Source organism: Saccopteryx bilineata, chromosome 1, assembly GCF_036850765.1.
Source record: "Saccopteryx bilineata isolate mSacBil1 chromosome 1, mSacBil1_pri_phased_curated, whole genome shotgun sequence".
Lineage (NCBI taxonomy): Eukaryota > Metazoa > Chordata > Mammalia > Chiroptera > Emballonuridae > Saccopteryx > Saccopteryx bilineata.
This window is the reverse complement of record NC_089490.1, coordinates 259,700,702-259,717,023: the sequence shown is the minus strand read 5'-3', so window position 1 is coordinate 259,717,023 and position 16,322 is coordinate 259,700,702. Positions and strand designations below refer to the sequence as shown.

Sequence of the window (16,322 nt, the reverse complement as noted above, 5' to 3'; positions counted from 1 at the left end):
CAGGTTGATGCTTTATCTACTGCGTCACCACAGATCACGCTAAAATTTATCTTTTAAGGTTAAGAAAACTCAGTATATGAAAACCCAAATTTATCAGAATGATTAGCTGTAAAAAGACCTTACATACTTTTTCATATTTTTTTATTAGAAAAGTGATATATGCTCCTAGGGAAAAAGATAACCTAAGGCATAGTAAAATTATTGAGTGTATTTGAGCAAAAATGGATTTGAATTGGGCAGCATCCAGTATAGTAGATAGAAAGGAGTTCTGATGAGCTATACAGAACAACTCTTATAGGCATAAGGGAGCAGGAACAAGGAAGTTACACTAGGCAGAAAAGTTGGTTGGTGATTGCTTGGTTACTTTCCTGTAGGGGATGGCAGGGTTCTAGCAGGCCGATTACCTAACTAGTGCTGATTGGGTGATTCCTGATTGACTGATTTAAGATTATATTTCTGGGAGAGCCAGAGTGCAAGTCTTGGTTTGGTGGCGTGACTCTGTTTTGGGCTTATGTCTCATTTTTAACACAGGAAAACCTAACGTGAGGCAGTGGAGATTCCAGATGTTAAGCACGTAGTGCCTCCTGAACTTCAGCATGCTTAAGTATCACCTAGATCTCCTCTGCCTCTTTTCTTCCTTTGGAGGCAGCCCTGTGGGTGGCGGAGGAGCACGAGGGCTGAAGGGGCACAGGCTGGATCAGGGGTCAAGGAAGCGCTTGGTATATATAATAGGTTGATTGAGCAAATACAGAGAGTATAATGAGAGCCAAGATCCCTGCTAGAGAAGGAATTTATAAATACAGGGTGGGGCAAATGTAGGTTTACAGATGTATGTGAAACACAGAGTTTATTCTTATATTATTTATTATTATATTATTTTCCATATGAACAACTATAAGCCTATTTTTGCCCCACCCTGTATTGAAAGGGTAGGTTAGAAAGAACTCAGCTTTTAAATTAGAATTGGAAACACTGGTGTGGACTCATGGTTTTTAACCTATTCACATAGATAAACAGGTCAATATACAAACAGATATAGATATCCTTTTATCTATATATTTCTTTACACAAACACATATACATTTCTAAGCCCAGCCAACTGACACACTAGAAATCACCTTAATAGCAATAAGCATACAAAATGCCCAAATCTTGACTTCTAAATACTGGCTTCCCTAAGAGGAACTAAAGCTCTTGGAGTAATGGCTGATAGAAGAACTGGGACAGAGAAAGTATCAATAAAAGATAATCCTGGAACATTGTTTTATGATAGAAAGTGTTCAAAACATCTCCAGGTATGAAGCCTCAGAAGTAGAGAACTTTTGCCTTTGCCAGTTAGCTCAGTTGCTTAGAGTGTCATCCTTAAACGCCAAGGTTGTGGGTTCGATCCCTGGTCAGGGCACATACCGGAAGCAACCAATGAAGGCACAACTAAGTGGAACAACTAATGAATGCTTCTCTTTCTTTCTCTTTCTCTCTCTCTCTCCCTCTGTGCCTCTAAAGTCAATTAAAAAAAAAGTAGAGAACTTTCTAGCGACCAAGTGATCCACAATGTACCATGCTAAGGAGGAATGAAATCGAAAAAGAAAGATGGAGTGGTGGGTAGTGAGTAGCGCTGTGAGGCAGAGGTAGAGATCCCTGAGACAACAGCAGGAGGTGGGATTTAAAGGGAGCGAGCTGAAAGCCTTGAGGAGCTAGAAGAGTATCCAGGATGCCAGTAGAAGCTTCAATCTACAAGAGGAAATGGATATGTGATAGGTATTCTGGACTCCACTGCAAGAAAGATTGTTTGGGGAAGGTGAAAAAATGATTGTCTGGAAGAAGCAATGAAGATCAAGGTGTAGGCTGAGACCTTTCTCTTGTCCTTGGAGAGGAAGAGGAACAGTCTCTATGCTACTTGGGGCTATCTGTACTGTGCATGATTTTGAGGCTCGAGACCATTGTTTGGGAACACAGTAGGAAAAATAACTTTTCAATCTCTTCTGATAGCCTATATTTTAGGTTCTCTTAACAACCTGGAAGAATTGATCCTTCCTACTGGGGATGGGATTCATCAAGTGGCCAAACTGATTATCCAGCAGTGTCAGCATCTTCGATGTCTCCGAGTTCTCTCATTTTTCAAGACTTTAAATGATGACAGTGTAATGGAAGTTGGTGAGTTACCCTCAGATAAAATGTTTCAGCTTATATGAAAGTCAATGATAGTACTCAAGTTTTCTCCTGCAAAATATCTGTAAAAACTTTTGTCTCTAAAAATGTTCAACTCACATCCTCATTTCCACTATTTTATCATTCCCTCTATTCTATAGATTTAGGTTCATTCTGGTCAGATTTGGAAGTAAAAGGTGTCCTCCCATTTGAGACTATATGTGTTCTTGACACCCAGTGCTTCAGGCATGCCTTCCATATACTTCTTTTCATAGTATTTTTAAAAAATTGAATATTAATACACATACAAAAAAGTACACAAGGGCCTGACCTGTGGTGGCGCAGTGGATAAAGCATCGACCTGGAAATGCTGAGGTCGCTGGTTCGAAACCCTGGGCTTGCCTGGTCAAGGCACATATGGGAGTTGATGCTTCCAGCTCCTCCCCCCCCCTCTCTCTCCTCTCTCTCTCTCTCTCTCTCTCTCTCTCTCTCCCTCTCTCTCTCCTCTCTAAAATGAATTAAAAAAATTTTTTTAAAAAGTACACAAATCATAAGTACAGCTCAATTAATTTTCATCTCCTAAAAACCTTAGTCTCTAAAGTTAGTCATGCTATAGCCCTGGATTCTAGAGTGAAACCAAGCTAACCTTTGCCCAAACTAAGAAAAAGAGATTTAGCAATTAAAAACAGAACAAAAACCTTGCTAGGTATCCATGTCCAAGTAGTCAACCTGTCATAATTGAGAACTTACTGTGTGCCAGGCTCCCAGATCCTTCAGAATCCTCGATAACAGGAGGGCCTCTTGTTGGCAATACGTGGTATATATTAATAGACAGTGAGAGGACATGGTTCGAGGAATATGAAATCTTTTTCTCTGTAAAAGGGGAGATGTGTTTGCCACAATATCTAATGTCCCTTTTAACTTAGCCTGTTTCTTAGCCATACTGTGCTTTGATATTCATCCTCTGTGAGACCACAAGAGAAATCCAATTGTGCAGAGGATAACAAAACTCTCACAGCAAAAGTGGCTTCAGTGCTCTAGGGCTTAGCTTTATTTGTGTGGTTTCAGCTTTACCCTTGGATTTTGGACAGGAAGTTCTTTTTTTTCTTTTCTTTTTTAAAAAATTTATTTATTGATTTTAGAAAGAGAGGAAGGGAGAGAGAGAAACATCAAACTGTTTCTGCTTGCAACCTGACCAGGGATCAAACCTGCAACCTTTGCAAATAGGGACAATATTGTAACCAACCGAGCTAGCTGGCCAGGAAGTTCTTTATTAACATGTCAGCTCTTTGGGACTTTTTTTTTTTGTATTATTTCTGAAGCGAGAAGTGAGGAGGCAGAGAAACAGACTCCCGCATGCACCCGACCAGGATCCACCCAGCACGCCCTCTAGGGGGTGATGCTCTGCCCATCTGCAGCATTGTTCCGTTATAACTGGAGCCATTCTAGTGCCTGAGGTAGAGGCCATGGACCCATCCTCAGCACCCAGGCCAACACTGTTCCAGTGGAGCCTTGGCTGCAGGAGGGGAAGAGAGAGACAGAGAGAAAGGAGAGGGGAGGGGTGGAGAAGCAGATGGGCACTTCTCCTGTGTGCCCTGGCCAGAAATTGAACCCAGGCCAGGGCTGATCTTTGGGACTTTTAAGGAGATATTTTAAAAATATTTTATTGGCAGTTTCTACTTTCAATGCTGGTGGTGGTGATAGGAGAGGAGGTTGGTTCAAATAACCTAATCTACCATTATTGAAATAAAAGTCCTTATGATTCTGATTTCATAAATATTTTTCTTTTATAGCCAAAGTAGCAGTTAATGAAGGTTTCCAGAAACTTGAGGACTTAGATCTTTCACTAAATCACAAGATTACAGAGGAAGGATATAGGAATTTCTTTCAAGCACTGGACAATTTGCCGAACTTGCAGGAGTTGACCATTTCCAGGCATTTCACTGAATGTATCAAAGCTCAAGCCACAACAGTCAAGTCTTTGGGTCAATGTCTGTCACGACTGCCAAAGCTCACCAGAATTAACATGTTAAGCTGGCTCCTGGATGAAGAAGACATCACACTGCTTACGTCTATGAAAGAAAAACATCCTCGATCTCAGCGCTTAATTATTCACTGGAAATGGGTATTGCCATTTTCTCCAATCATTCAGCAATAGAAGATTTAGCTAAAAAACTGCCGAATCAAGAAAATTTTTGTCAATAATTCTAAAAACCCAATTATTCAAAACCATTTTATTAAATACTGCATACAAAAGAACATTATAAAACATGTAAGGTAACTAAGAAACAACAACAACCCTGCCTGCCCATCACTGAGCTTAATAAACAGAGTATTATCAATATCTCTGAAGCCTCTGAATGATCCTCCCAACTCAAGGTTATACATCTAGCCCTCCGTCATCCAGCATCAGCATCAACTTTTCAGGCTAACTGGTAGAGTAACAAAGCCACAGGGAATGGGTTGAAGGAGGTACACCAATCTATCTTAAAGCCATAATATGAAAGAATTCAGGTTTACGAAATGAAATATATATCTGAGTATATAAATATATATGAAATAAGGATTAAATCAGTTTCACAAATAAGTGAAATAAGAGTTCACTTTAACACAGGGTGCAGATGAATCTTTCATGGGCTAAGATACTTCCTAATACATGCAGAATCTGTTCTGGATATCTAACTTTAACCTTTTGAGTAGTGAGTTTTTTTCATGACCCCTGGAAGTTTTTTTCAAAAAATAGAATTAGTTCCAGTTAAAGTTTTATTAACTTAAAAGCATGTTTGTTTGATAACCAATTTATGGAAACAAGAAGAACATACATACATTTGCCTTTCTTCAATGCTGCCTTACACATTTTTTAAATAAATTGATCGTACTCTGGATGGTCAGGAGGCATGAGGACGTACATGAACGTTCGTACTACTCACAGGGTTAATATAGTCAAGTTTAGGCCTGACCTGTGGTGGCGCAGTGGATAATGTGTTGACCTGGAAATGCTGAGGTTGCCGGTTCGAAACCCTGGGCTTGCCTGGTCAGGGCACATATGGGAGTTGATGCTTCCAGCTCCTCCCCCTTCTCTCTCTCTGTCTCTCTCTCTCTCCCTCTCTTTCTCCTCTCTAAAAATGAATAAAGAAAAAAAAGATTAAAAAATATATATATATAGTCAAGTTTAGTTATATGTTCCCTTTATCCATTGCTAATGTGAAAAATTAATAGGATTTACAGAAAATGCTTTAATTCAAAAGGCTTTGGGTTCAACATTACTTTATAAGCAAAAAATGCAGAATTAGCATTACTGAAGATTAGTTAAATTTGTTTTCCAGAAAATTGAGTATCAATACTTTTTTAGATGACAATGTTTTAGAGTTCAACATATGCTATAATGGCCTGCAGGGGTCCCCAAACTTTTTACACAGGGGGCCAGTTCACTGTCCCACAGACCGTTGGAGGGCCACCACATACAGTGCTCCTCTCACCACCAATCAAAGAGGTGCCCCTTCCAGAAGTGCAGCAGGGGGCCGGATAAATGGCCTCAGGGGGCCGCATGCGGCCCACGGGCCGTAGTTTGGGGACACCTGGCCTAGAGTTTTCTTATAAATCCATTCTGCTCAAGGAGAACATATATTGTCTCTTTAGTGATTTCATATGACTCATAGTATTACATTTGATGTCTCCATTTCTGTCTTCAGAATTTCACTCCTACCAGTTAAGCAGAATTTTCTAAATGGCTAGAAGCCCATTCCAAATTCATTTTGCCAGTATAAATTGGAAAATAATCATTCTTTAACCCTAATTTTTATCAAGAAAAAAGCCAATCTTTCCCTCTCACCCCAAGTATGAAACATAGGGGCAGTATATATGGTGTGATCCCATTTATTTAAAATATATACTCTTATGTTTTTAACTATATTAAGAATTTGTAATTTCACTTATATGTGGAATCCAAAGCACAATATAAATGAACAAACAAAACAGAAACAGTCTCATAAATAAAGAGGAAAGACTGATGGTTGGCAGATGGGAGAGGATCAGGGGGCTGAATGAAAAAGGTGAAAGGATTAAGAAGAAATTGGTAGTTATAAAATCATCACCAGGGATGTAAAGTACAGCATAGGGAATGTACTCAAGAATATTCTAATAACTATGTTTGGTGCCAAGTGGGTACTGGGAATATCAGGGGGGAACATTGTTGTTTCTTATTAATGTGGACGCAAATAAAAAGTCAGAGACGGATGAAAGAAAGCAGAGGACTGAAACTCATAAGGTGGAATCAGCCTCGAACATCGTTCACTCTGTGTATTTATTGGTTAACATACAGTGGGGGTGCACCAGTCTGACTATGTTGTTTTTCTTTTCTAAACACCAACTGTACCCACTTCTCCGTTTCTCCCAGAACACTAGGTGAAGGACAGGACAAATGCTTTAGGTAGTCCTAATCATAAACAAGACATCTGTATCTCGTGCCGTGCCTCCAAGATTCCTGTGTGTCTGCGTGCAGAACAGCACAGGCCACTGTCTTGTTATTTGTCAGACTCCTTCAGCTTCTCACGCCCTCCAATAACTCCTGCTCCGAGTTTATGTCAGTGCACAATTAAAATTCCTTCAGAACATGTTGTAAAGTATATAATTATCTAACCAGTATGCTGTACACCTGAAACCAATATAAAATAATATTGAATATAAACAGTAATTGAAAAATATTTTCTGGAAGAATATACAGTAAAATGTTAATAGTGGCTAACTCTCAAGTGGGACTGGATGGCGTTCTTTCTACTTTCTCCCTTTTCTGCCGTCTTTTTTTTTTTTTCATTTTTTTTCTGAAGCTGGAAACAGGGAGAGACAGTCAGACAGACTCCCTCATGCGCCCGACCGGGATCCACCCGGCACGCCCACCAGGGGCGACGCTCTGCCCACCAGGGGGGGATGCTCTGCCCATCCTGGGCGTCGCCATGCTGCGACCAGAGCCACTCTAGCGCCTGGGGCATAGGCCACAGAGCCATCCCCAGCGCCCGGGCCATCTTTTTGCTCCAATGGAGCCTTGGCTGCGGGAGGGGAAGAGAGAGACAGAGAGGGAAAGCGCGGCGGAGGGGTGGAGAAGCAAATGGGCGCTTCTCCTGTGTGCCCTGGCCGGGAATCGAACCCGGGTCCTCCGCACGCTAGGCCAACGCTCTACCGCTGAGCCAACCGGCCAGGGCTTCTACCGTCTTTTATTTTACAAGTTTAAAATAAAACTTCACTGCTCACAAAAATTAGGGAATCAGGGAACATGCAGATACTCCAGTACTTTCAGGCTTTTCTATAGTACCTTTTCACCAATGAAATAAAAGTTGATTCTGCATGATCAAGCAACTTTCTTTGACTTGTTTGCTTTTCTGATGTTTTTGTTTAATTAAAAAAAAGTCAAATGCTTCTTTTATCTCTTCATATTCATTTTGAAATATCCCCTAATTTTTGTGAGCAGTATAATTTACAATATTAAGAGGAACTACCTCTGGAGGGTGAGATTAGTGGATGAATAAATGGGTTATTGTCTTGCTTGTTTGACTTTAAGTGTAATACTTTTGTAATCAGAAAGGTTTTAAACTTAGACTCATAGACAAAACTGAAGTGTTTACCAGAGAGAGGGTGCTGGGGTGAGGGGAGTAAAGGGGGCCGAATATACAGCGACAGAAAGTGGTTTGACTTTGGGTGATGGGCATGTAATGCAAAGAATAGTTCACATGCTATGGAAATTTCCACCGGAAACCTATATGTTCCCATGGGCCAACGTCAACCCATTAAATTTTATATATATATATATATCTTTTTTAAAATTTATTCATTTTAGAGAGGAGAGAAAGAAAGAGAGGGAAGGGGGGAGGAGCAGGAAGCATCAACTCCCATATGTGCCTTGACTAGGCAAGCCCAGGGAATTAAATTTAATTTCTAATAATAATTTTAAAAAAGGTTTTATGTATTGTATCAAGAGTCAAATCACGAGACAGAAACCACAGTAATTTGAATGGGGAAATTTGCTATGAAGTTATTAACTGTTAACAGGAGTTAACATGTAGGGAACAGCCTTTAGGCTTTCACCCTAGCCTGAGACAGAGGACCTGAAGAAGAAATCCCAGAGCTGAGACAGAGACCTCAATGGAGAGGGCGCAGCCATGGAGTTGCAGCCGAGGGGGTGTGAGCTTGGAGTGCCTTGGAGCTGTCAGGGGAAGCCATTCATGTGAGAGAGCTACAGAAACCACGTGGTGCTAGCTGGGCAAATTAACCAAGAAAAAAAGTTCTTTGATCTTCTAGGTGCTCACCAGCACCCTCTAGTGACAAGCTTTACACTGTGCCTGATGACAGATATGGGAGAGGTAGGGTCCAGACCTATTATTGCAGAGTAGGCAATGAAGGCTAGATTTGGACATGAGAGGCAATTAACTTGGTAACTGATACAAGCATTACTTATTAAATGTAATAGTTCATATATAAATAATAACCTAGTTAAATATCTTAAGATTGACTGATAGGATATATGCCATATGCATGCTTATATATCCACAGAAAACTTCTTAAAGTATATAAGAAACTGGTAATGATAACTGACTTCAGGGAGGGGACCAGACAGCCAGTGGACAGGAGAGGGAGGAGGGTTTGCTCTTTCTCTCCTGCATACCCTTTTGTACCAAATAAATTTTGTACCATGTGCATGAACTATTATAAATACTTAATAAATCCACAGGACTCCATGCAAATATTTGTCCGCAGATTCTGCTAAGTGCTTCCAGTGTAAAGCAGGGGGAAGCAGAGTATGGCCACAGCCAATACAGCCTATGAGCTAAGAAGGTTTTTACATTTTTAATGATTTAAAAAAATATGTGACAGAGACTACCATCAGTGAGCCTGTAAAGCTAAAATAATTTACTCTGACCCTTAATAGGGAATGGATAATTTCCATGACACAGTATTTTTAAATTATAACTTCACTATACCCTTTATTCCAGTATATATCAGCCTCTATAGGACTCCTGGGTCACCCCTCATTGCCATCACTCAGACTCATGTTTCTACACTTCCTCCTTTCTGATCACATATCCCAACCTCTCCAACTTCTAAGCCTTCCGCTGTGCCCACATGAGTAACATGCCCAATATCCTCAACCTCTTTTCTAAACATTCCCTGCACCAAGACCCCATTTTTTTCCACTTAAAAAAAAAAACACCTAGAACCCACAGTAACGAACTCTCTAGTAAAAAATTTTATATACATATTCACAACTGAAACAGGATTCACACCACCAACTTACACCATTCACAAAAATAAACTCAAAAGGGATAAAAGACTTAAATGTAAGTCATGAAACCATAAGCATCTTAGAAGAAAACATAGGCAGTAAGCTCTCTGACATCTCTTGCAGCAATATATTTGCCGATTTAACTCCATGGGCAAGGGAAATAAAGGACAGGATAAACAAATGGGACTATATCAAAGTAAAAAGCTTTTGCACTGGCTCAGTGGTAGAGTGTCGGCCTGGTGTGCAGGAGTCTCGGGTTTGATTCCCAGCCAGGGCACACAGGAGAAGCGCCCATCTGCTTCTCCACCCCTCCCCCTCTCCTTCCCCTCCCGCAGCCACGGCTCCATTGGAGCAAAGTTGGCCTGGGTGCTGAGGATGGCTCTGTGGCCCCTGCCTCAGGCGCTAGAATGGCTCTGGTTGCAACAGAGCGACGCCCCAGATGGGCAGAGCATCGCTCCCTGGTGGGCGTGCCGGGTGGATCCCGGTCGGGCGCATGCAGGAGTCTGTCTGACTACCTCCCGGTTTCCAACTTCAGAAAAATACAAAAAATACAAAAAAACCACAAAATAATAATAATAATAAAAAGCTTTTGCACAGCTAAAGACAATATGAACAAAATAAAAAGACAACATAATGGGAGAACATATTCGATAATATGTCTGATAAGGGGTTAATAACCAAAATTTATAAAGAACTTGTAAAAATCAACACCAGGAAGATAAACCATCCAATCAAAAAATGGGCAAAAGAAATGAATAGACACTTCTCCAAAGAGAACATACAGATGGCCAATAAGCGGATGTTCAACATCACTAATCATTAGAGAAATGCAAATTAAAATCACAATGAGATACCACCTCACACCAGTCAGAATGGTGCTCATCAACAAAACAACAAGATAGGTGCTGGCGAGGATGTGGAGAAAAGGGAACCCTCTTGCACTACTGGTGGGAATGCAGACTGGTGCAGCCACTGTGGAAAACAGTATGGAGATTCCTTAAAAAATTAAAAATGGACCTGCCTTTTGACCCAGCCATCTCACTTTTAGGAATATATTCCAAGAACACAACATTACTGACTCAAAAGAAAAAATGCACCCCCACGTTTATGGCAGCATTGTTTACAATAGCCAAGATCTGGAAACAGCCCAAGTGTACATCAGTGGATGAGTGGATTAAAAAGGGTGGTACATATACACAATGGAATACTATGGGGCCATGAAAAAGGAAATCTTACCTTTTGCAACAACATGGATGGACCTGGAAACTATTGTTTCACTTAACTATGTTAAATGAAATAAGCCAGGCAGAGAAAGAAAAATATCATATGACCTTACTCATTTGAGGAATCCAATGAACAATATGAACTGAGGAACAGAATAGAGACAGAGGTGGGATCAAAGGGACCAGAGGGAAAGTGGACAGAGGGAAAGGGGATGATAGGATGGGATAATCCTGGAGGAAAGGAGGGAGGGTGTTGCAGGGAGGGGGCAAGGGAGATGTTGAGGGGAACAAGGGGAGGGAGGATGCATTTGGACCTTCAGCAGACCGAGTAACCCTTGCTCAAGCAAGCAACTTTGGGTCCAAGCTGGTGAGCTTCTGCTCAAACCAGATGAGCCCACGCTCAAGCTGGTGACTTCGGGGTCTCAAACCTGGGTCCTCCGCATCCCAGTCTGACGCTCTATCCACTGTGCCACCGCCTGGTAAGGCTATGATCTTTTTAATATATTGCTGGATCTGCTTTGCTAATATTTTGTTGAGAATTTTAGCATCTATGTTCATCAGGGATACTGGCCTAGTTTTCTTTCTTTGTGGTGCCTTTACCTGGCTTTGGAATAAGGATAATGCTTATCTAATAAAATGAACTTGAAAATCTTCCCTCCTCTTAAATTTTTTGGAGTAGCTTGAGAAGGATTGGTGTTAGTTCTCTTTGCGTGTTTGGTAAAATTTGCCTGTGAAGCCATCTAGTTCAGGACTTTTGTTTGCTGGGAGTTTTTTATAACTATTTAAATTTCATTTGTTGTAATCAGTCTGTTTAGGTTTCCTGATTCTTCCAGATTGAGTTTTGGAAGATTGTATGTTTCAATGAATTTATCCAGGAAGGTTCCAAGATGGCCACAGAATAGGCAGACGCTCTAACTCCCACTTCCCAGAACCAAGGTAGATTACAACTTAAATCTGAGAACACTCATCGTGAAAGTCAAGAAATTTATCCATTTCGTCATGGTTGTCCAATTTTTTAAAATATAGATCTTCATAGTATTTTTTCACAATCTTTTGTATTTCTGTAGTGTTGGTTACTGCTCCACTTTCTAATTTTATTTATTTGGGTCCTCTTTTTATTTTTGATGAGTCTGGTTAAAGGTTCGTCAATCTTGTTTACCTTTTCAAAGAATCAGCTCTTGGTTTCATTGATCTTCTGTATTGATTTTTTAGCCTCTATGTCATTTATTTCCCCTCTGATCTTTATTATTTCTTTCCTTCTACTTCCTCTGGGCTTTATTTGTTGTTCTTTTCATAGTTCTTTTTCAGTGCAGGGTTAGATTGCTTATTTGAGCTTTCTCTTGCTTCTTGAGGTATGCCTGTAATGCTATTAACTTCCCTCTCTGGACTGCTTATGTTGTGTCCCATAGGTTTTGGGTTATTGTATGTTCATTTTCATTTGTTTCAAGAAAATTTTTGGTTTCTTCCTTGATCTCATTGTTAACCAATTTGTTATTTAATAACATGCTATTTAGCTTCCAAGTGTTTGAATGTTTTTCAGTTTTTCTATTGTAGTTGATTTCTAGTTTCATGCCATTGTGATCTGAGAAGATGCTTGATATGATTTCAATCTTCTTAAATTTACTGAGATTTGTTTTGTGTCCTAAGATGTGGTTTATCCTAGAAAATGTACCATGAGCATTTGAAAAAAAATGTATATTCTGCTGCTTTGTGGTGAAATGTTCTGAAGATATCAGTTAAATTCAGTTGATCTAGTGTGTCATTTAAGGCCAGTTTGTTAATTTTCTTTCTGCAGGATCTACCCATTAATATTAATGGGGTATTAAATCACCTAATATTATAGTGTTCCTGTTGATCTCTCCTTTTATGTTCCATCAAAATCTGCTTTATATATTTAGATGCTCCTATATTAGGTGCATAAATATTTACAATGGTTATCTCTTCCTGTTGGATTTCTCCCTTTATCATTATGTAATGACCTTCCTTGTCCCTTACTATATAGACTTTGTTTTAAAGACTATTTTGTCAGATATAAGTATTGCTACTCCAGCCTTTTCATTTCCACATGCATGAAATACTCTTTCCATTCTTTCATTTTCAGTTTGTATCTTTTGATACAGTCTATGTGAGGTGGGTCTCTTGTAGACAGCATATATACAGATCCTGTTTTCTTATCCATGAAGCTACCCTATGTCTTTTGACTGGAGCATTTAATCCATTTATATTTAAGGTTATTACTGGTATGTACTTATTCATTGCCATTTATTCTTTTTTTTTTTTGTATTTTTTTTTTTCCTGAAGCTGGAAACGGGGAGAGACAGTCAGACAGACTCCCGCATGCGCCCGACCGGGATCCACCCAGCACGCCCACCAGGGACGAAGCTCTGCCCACCAGGGGGCGATACTCTGCCCCTCCGGGGCGTTGCTCTGCCCCTCCGGGGCGTTGCTCTGCCACAACCAGAGCCACTCTAGTGCCTGGGGCAGAGGCCAAGGAGCCATCCCCAGCGCCCAGGCCATCTTTGCTCCAATGGAGCCTTGGCTGCGGGAGGGGAAGAGAGAGACAGAGAGGAAGGGGGGGGATAGAGAAGCAAATGGGCGCTTCTCCTATGTGCCCTGGCCGGGAATTGAACCCGAGTCCCCCGCACGCCAGGCCGACGCTCTACCGCTGAGCCAACAGGCCAGGGCTGCCATTTATTCTTTAAACCTACAATCCATTTTTCCGGGGTCCAGCCCCGGGGGGAATCCAGGGGTCCCACAGGAGGAGACTGCGTCGGCACGAATCGAGTGAGAGAGCCGAATTCTTTTCTTTCTCTGTATTCTCTGGTTAGCATTTACTGTCAGGCATCTTTTTTTAAATGCTAGTATAGGTCCCTTTTTATACACACACTGAGTTACAATTACATGGTGTTAATTATTGCTTTTGTTCCACTATGTTTACATGTTTCCAGATAACAGTTAATTTATATCCATAAATTACAAACCAGGTAGCAAGTCATTCAAAGTACAAAATAACTTGAATAGCGATAACAACATCGGTAAAAGCTTTTAAAGTATTAGTACTAATAGTTAACTAACTTTACTGCTGTTGTGAGTTAAGGGGCAGAGAGAGATTAGCAGATGAAATCATTAAGGACTAACAATGGACCACCGCTTGCTTAGGTAAATGGCTTTGAGTTTATGCAGTGTCCTACTTTTTCTCACAAGATTCTAAAAGGCTTGCTCATAAGGAAATTGACATAATATTAAGAGTAGCTTTCACCCAAAGATATACATAGTGCACTTGCAAGATAGCCTAGTAGCAACATAATTTCAGAAGACATTAACTGTTATTACTTCTATGGATTTCCCTACATTTCTCTCATTATCAAAGAATCTTGGAAAGTATATAAATCTCATGAGAACATCTCATTGAGAAAGCCTAGCAATTGCCTTTGGTCAAAAGACAATTCTCTTAGTAAAACATTCTTTTCTTGCCAACTGCACTCTCATCCTAGGCCACACAATGGACCATTCTACTATACCTTACCTAAGATACTATTGTCTAGTCAAATGTTACTTATTTATTATATTTAAACACTAGTTAAGTTCTAACTCTATTCTTCTCAGAGTGTACCACTATCTGCAGATCAAAGAAGCAAGAAGAAAGGAATGTTTCTCTACTCTATCACATGAAAAGGCTAGGGAGGAAAAATGTTGAATTAAGTGAAGGCTGAAAGGTGCTCTGTGCACAGCCACTGCCTCCTACCTATTCACAAGTCACAATCTATTTTTTCTAACATGATTAAGAAGAAATTCTCCTACAAACTTAACCCTTTACAAGGGATATCATAGCCGGCCTCTTATGTTTATGAGCCCAGTTCAAGGGGCTTACAGGCTTTTTTGTGGAACTCACACCCTCTGTCTCATTTTCAAAGAAATCACTACGAATCTACAGGGAAAGCACGGTACTATTATCCCTGTGCTATAAATAATAGCACACACCCAGAAAAGGGGGGATATAAGGCCAGATTAATTTAAAAAGTCAAAGAGGGAAGTATCGTTGTGCCTTTCCTTTGCGGTGACTTTGTCAACCCGCAGCCATTGGTCTTCTCTGCTGTGACTTTGTGAATCAGCAGTTTTTGATCTTCTTCTGCTGTGACCTTGTCAGCCAGCAGTTGTGGGTCTTCTTCTGCTGTGATCTTGTCAGCCAGCAGTTGTTGATCAGCTCCCGACACCATTTTCTCTTGATTTGTTTTTTCCTATGCTCTTGAATTTGTTTTCTTTTTTTTTTTTTCTGTGAAGCTTTTTATTTCTCCTTCAATTTTAAATGATAGCCTTACTGGATAAAATAGTCTTGGTTGTAGGGGTTTTCTTGGAGTGGGTTTTTTGTTTTGTTTTGTTTTGTTTTTCGCATCACTTTGAATATTTCTTGCCAATCCCTTCTGGCTTGTAGTGTTTCTGTTGAAAAGTCAGATGTCATCCTTATGGGGGCTACTCTATAGGTAATTAACTGCTTTTTTCTTTCAGCTTTTAGTATACTTTGTCTCTTTAACTTTGGCATTTTAATTCTGATGTGTCTTGATGTAGGCCTCCTTGGGTTCATCTTTAGCGGGACCCTCTGTGTTTCTTGAATTTGTGTGATGTTTACCTTCATTAATTTAGGGAAATTTTCAGCTATAATTTCTTCAAACAAGTTCTCTATCCCTTGTCATTCTCTTCTTCTTCAGGAACCCTTATGATGTTTCTCTTTATGCTGTCACAGAGGTCTCTGAGTTTCCTCAGTATTTTTTAGCCTCTTTTCTTTTAGCTGCTCTGCTTCTGTACTTATGTTTTTCTTGTCCTCTAAATTTCTGATTCAATCCTCTGCTTTATTCAGCCTGCTGTTGATTCCTTCTAGTGCAGTCTTCATTTCTGATATTGTATTTGTCACTTTTTTATTTCAATGTACTTTTTGAGGCTTACTATCTCTTTGTTTTTCTCATTGGGATCATACATTGTTCTAAGATCATTGAGCATCCTAATAATAATTATTTTAAACTATGCATCTGGTAGGTTGATAACTTTCGTTTCATTTAATTCTTTTTCTGGGGGATTTCTCTTATTGGGTCATATTTGTCTGCCCATTATCTGTGTGTTAGGTAGCTCTGATATTTGAAATTTGTCTACGATCATACTACCCTGAACAAACCTGATCTCGTCTATCTCGAAAGCTAAGTAGGGTTGGGCCTGGTTAGTACTTGGATGGGAAATTTGTTGTGATGTCTTTATGAGGAAGGTGGGCTCAGTGGTACTGACCTTCAAATCATCTGAGTTTCTTGCTCTAGGAATATTTCTTTCTTTTTTTTTGTATTTTTCTGAAGTTGAAAACAGGGAGGCAGTCAGACAGACTCCCGCATGCGCCCGACCGGGATCCACCCGGCACGCCCACCAGGGGCTACGCTCTGCCCACCAGGGGGCGATGCTCTGCCCATCTGGGGCGTCGCTCTGTTGCAACCAGAGCCATTCTAGCGCCTCAGGCAGAGGCCACAGAGCCATCCTCAGTGCCCGGGCCAACTTTGCTCCAATGGAGCCTTGGTTGTGGGAGGGGAAGAGAGAGACAGAGAGGAGGGGGAGGGGTGGAGAAGCAAATGGGCGCTTCTCCTGTGTGCCCTGGCTGGGAATCAAACCTGGGACTCCAGTACACCAGGCCGACGCTTTAC

General features: G+C 40.5%; 2 protein-coding genes across 6 annotated transcripts in view; one reads left to right on the top strand and one right to left on the bottom strand.

Annotated features, from left to right (window-relative positions):
- NAIP (NLR family apoptosis inhibitory protein) overlaps nt 1-4,650 on the top strand; it is a 41,844-nt gene extending 37,194 nt beyond the window's left edge. For all 4 annotated transcript variants that reach the window (XM_066241669.1, XM_066241660.1, XM_066241652.1 and 1 more), the window contains 2 exons: nt 1,990-2,154; nt 3,942-4,650. In XM_066241669.1, the coding sequence (XP_066097766.1) occupies nt 1,990-2,154; nt 3,942-4,306 (530 nt within the window). In that variant the 3' untranslated portion in view covers nt 4,307-4,650. The remainder of the gene's footprint in view (nt 1-1,989; nt 2,155-3,941) is intronic.
- Nucleotides 1-16,322, bottom strand: part of LOC136312212 (survival of motor neuron protein) — a 120,242-nt gene that overhangs the window by 62,028 nt on the left and 41,892 nt on the right. The window contains exon 9 of one of the 2 annotated variants that reach the window (XM_066241753.1): nt 5,141-5,267. The exons of the other annotated variant lie outside the window; for it this stretch is intronic. The gene's annotated coding sequence lies outside the window, so the exon portion shown is untranslated. Of the gene's footprint in view, nt 1-5,140; nt 5,268-16,322 lie in introns of those variants that run through there. 2 annotated transcript variants of the gene reach the window in all.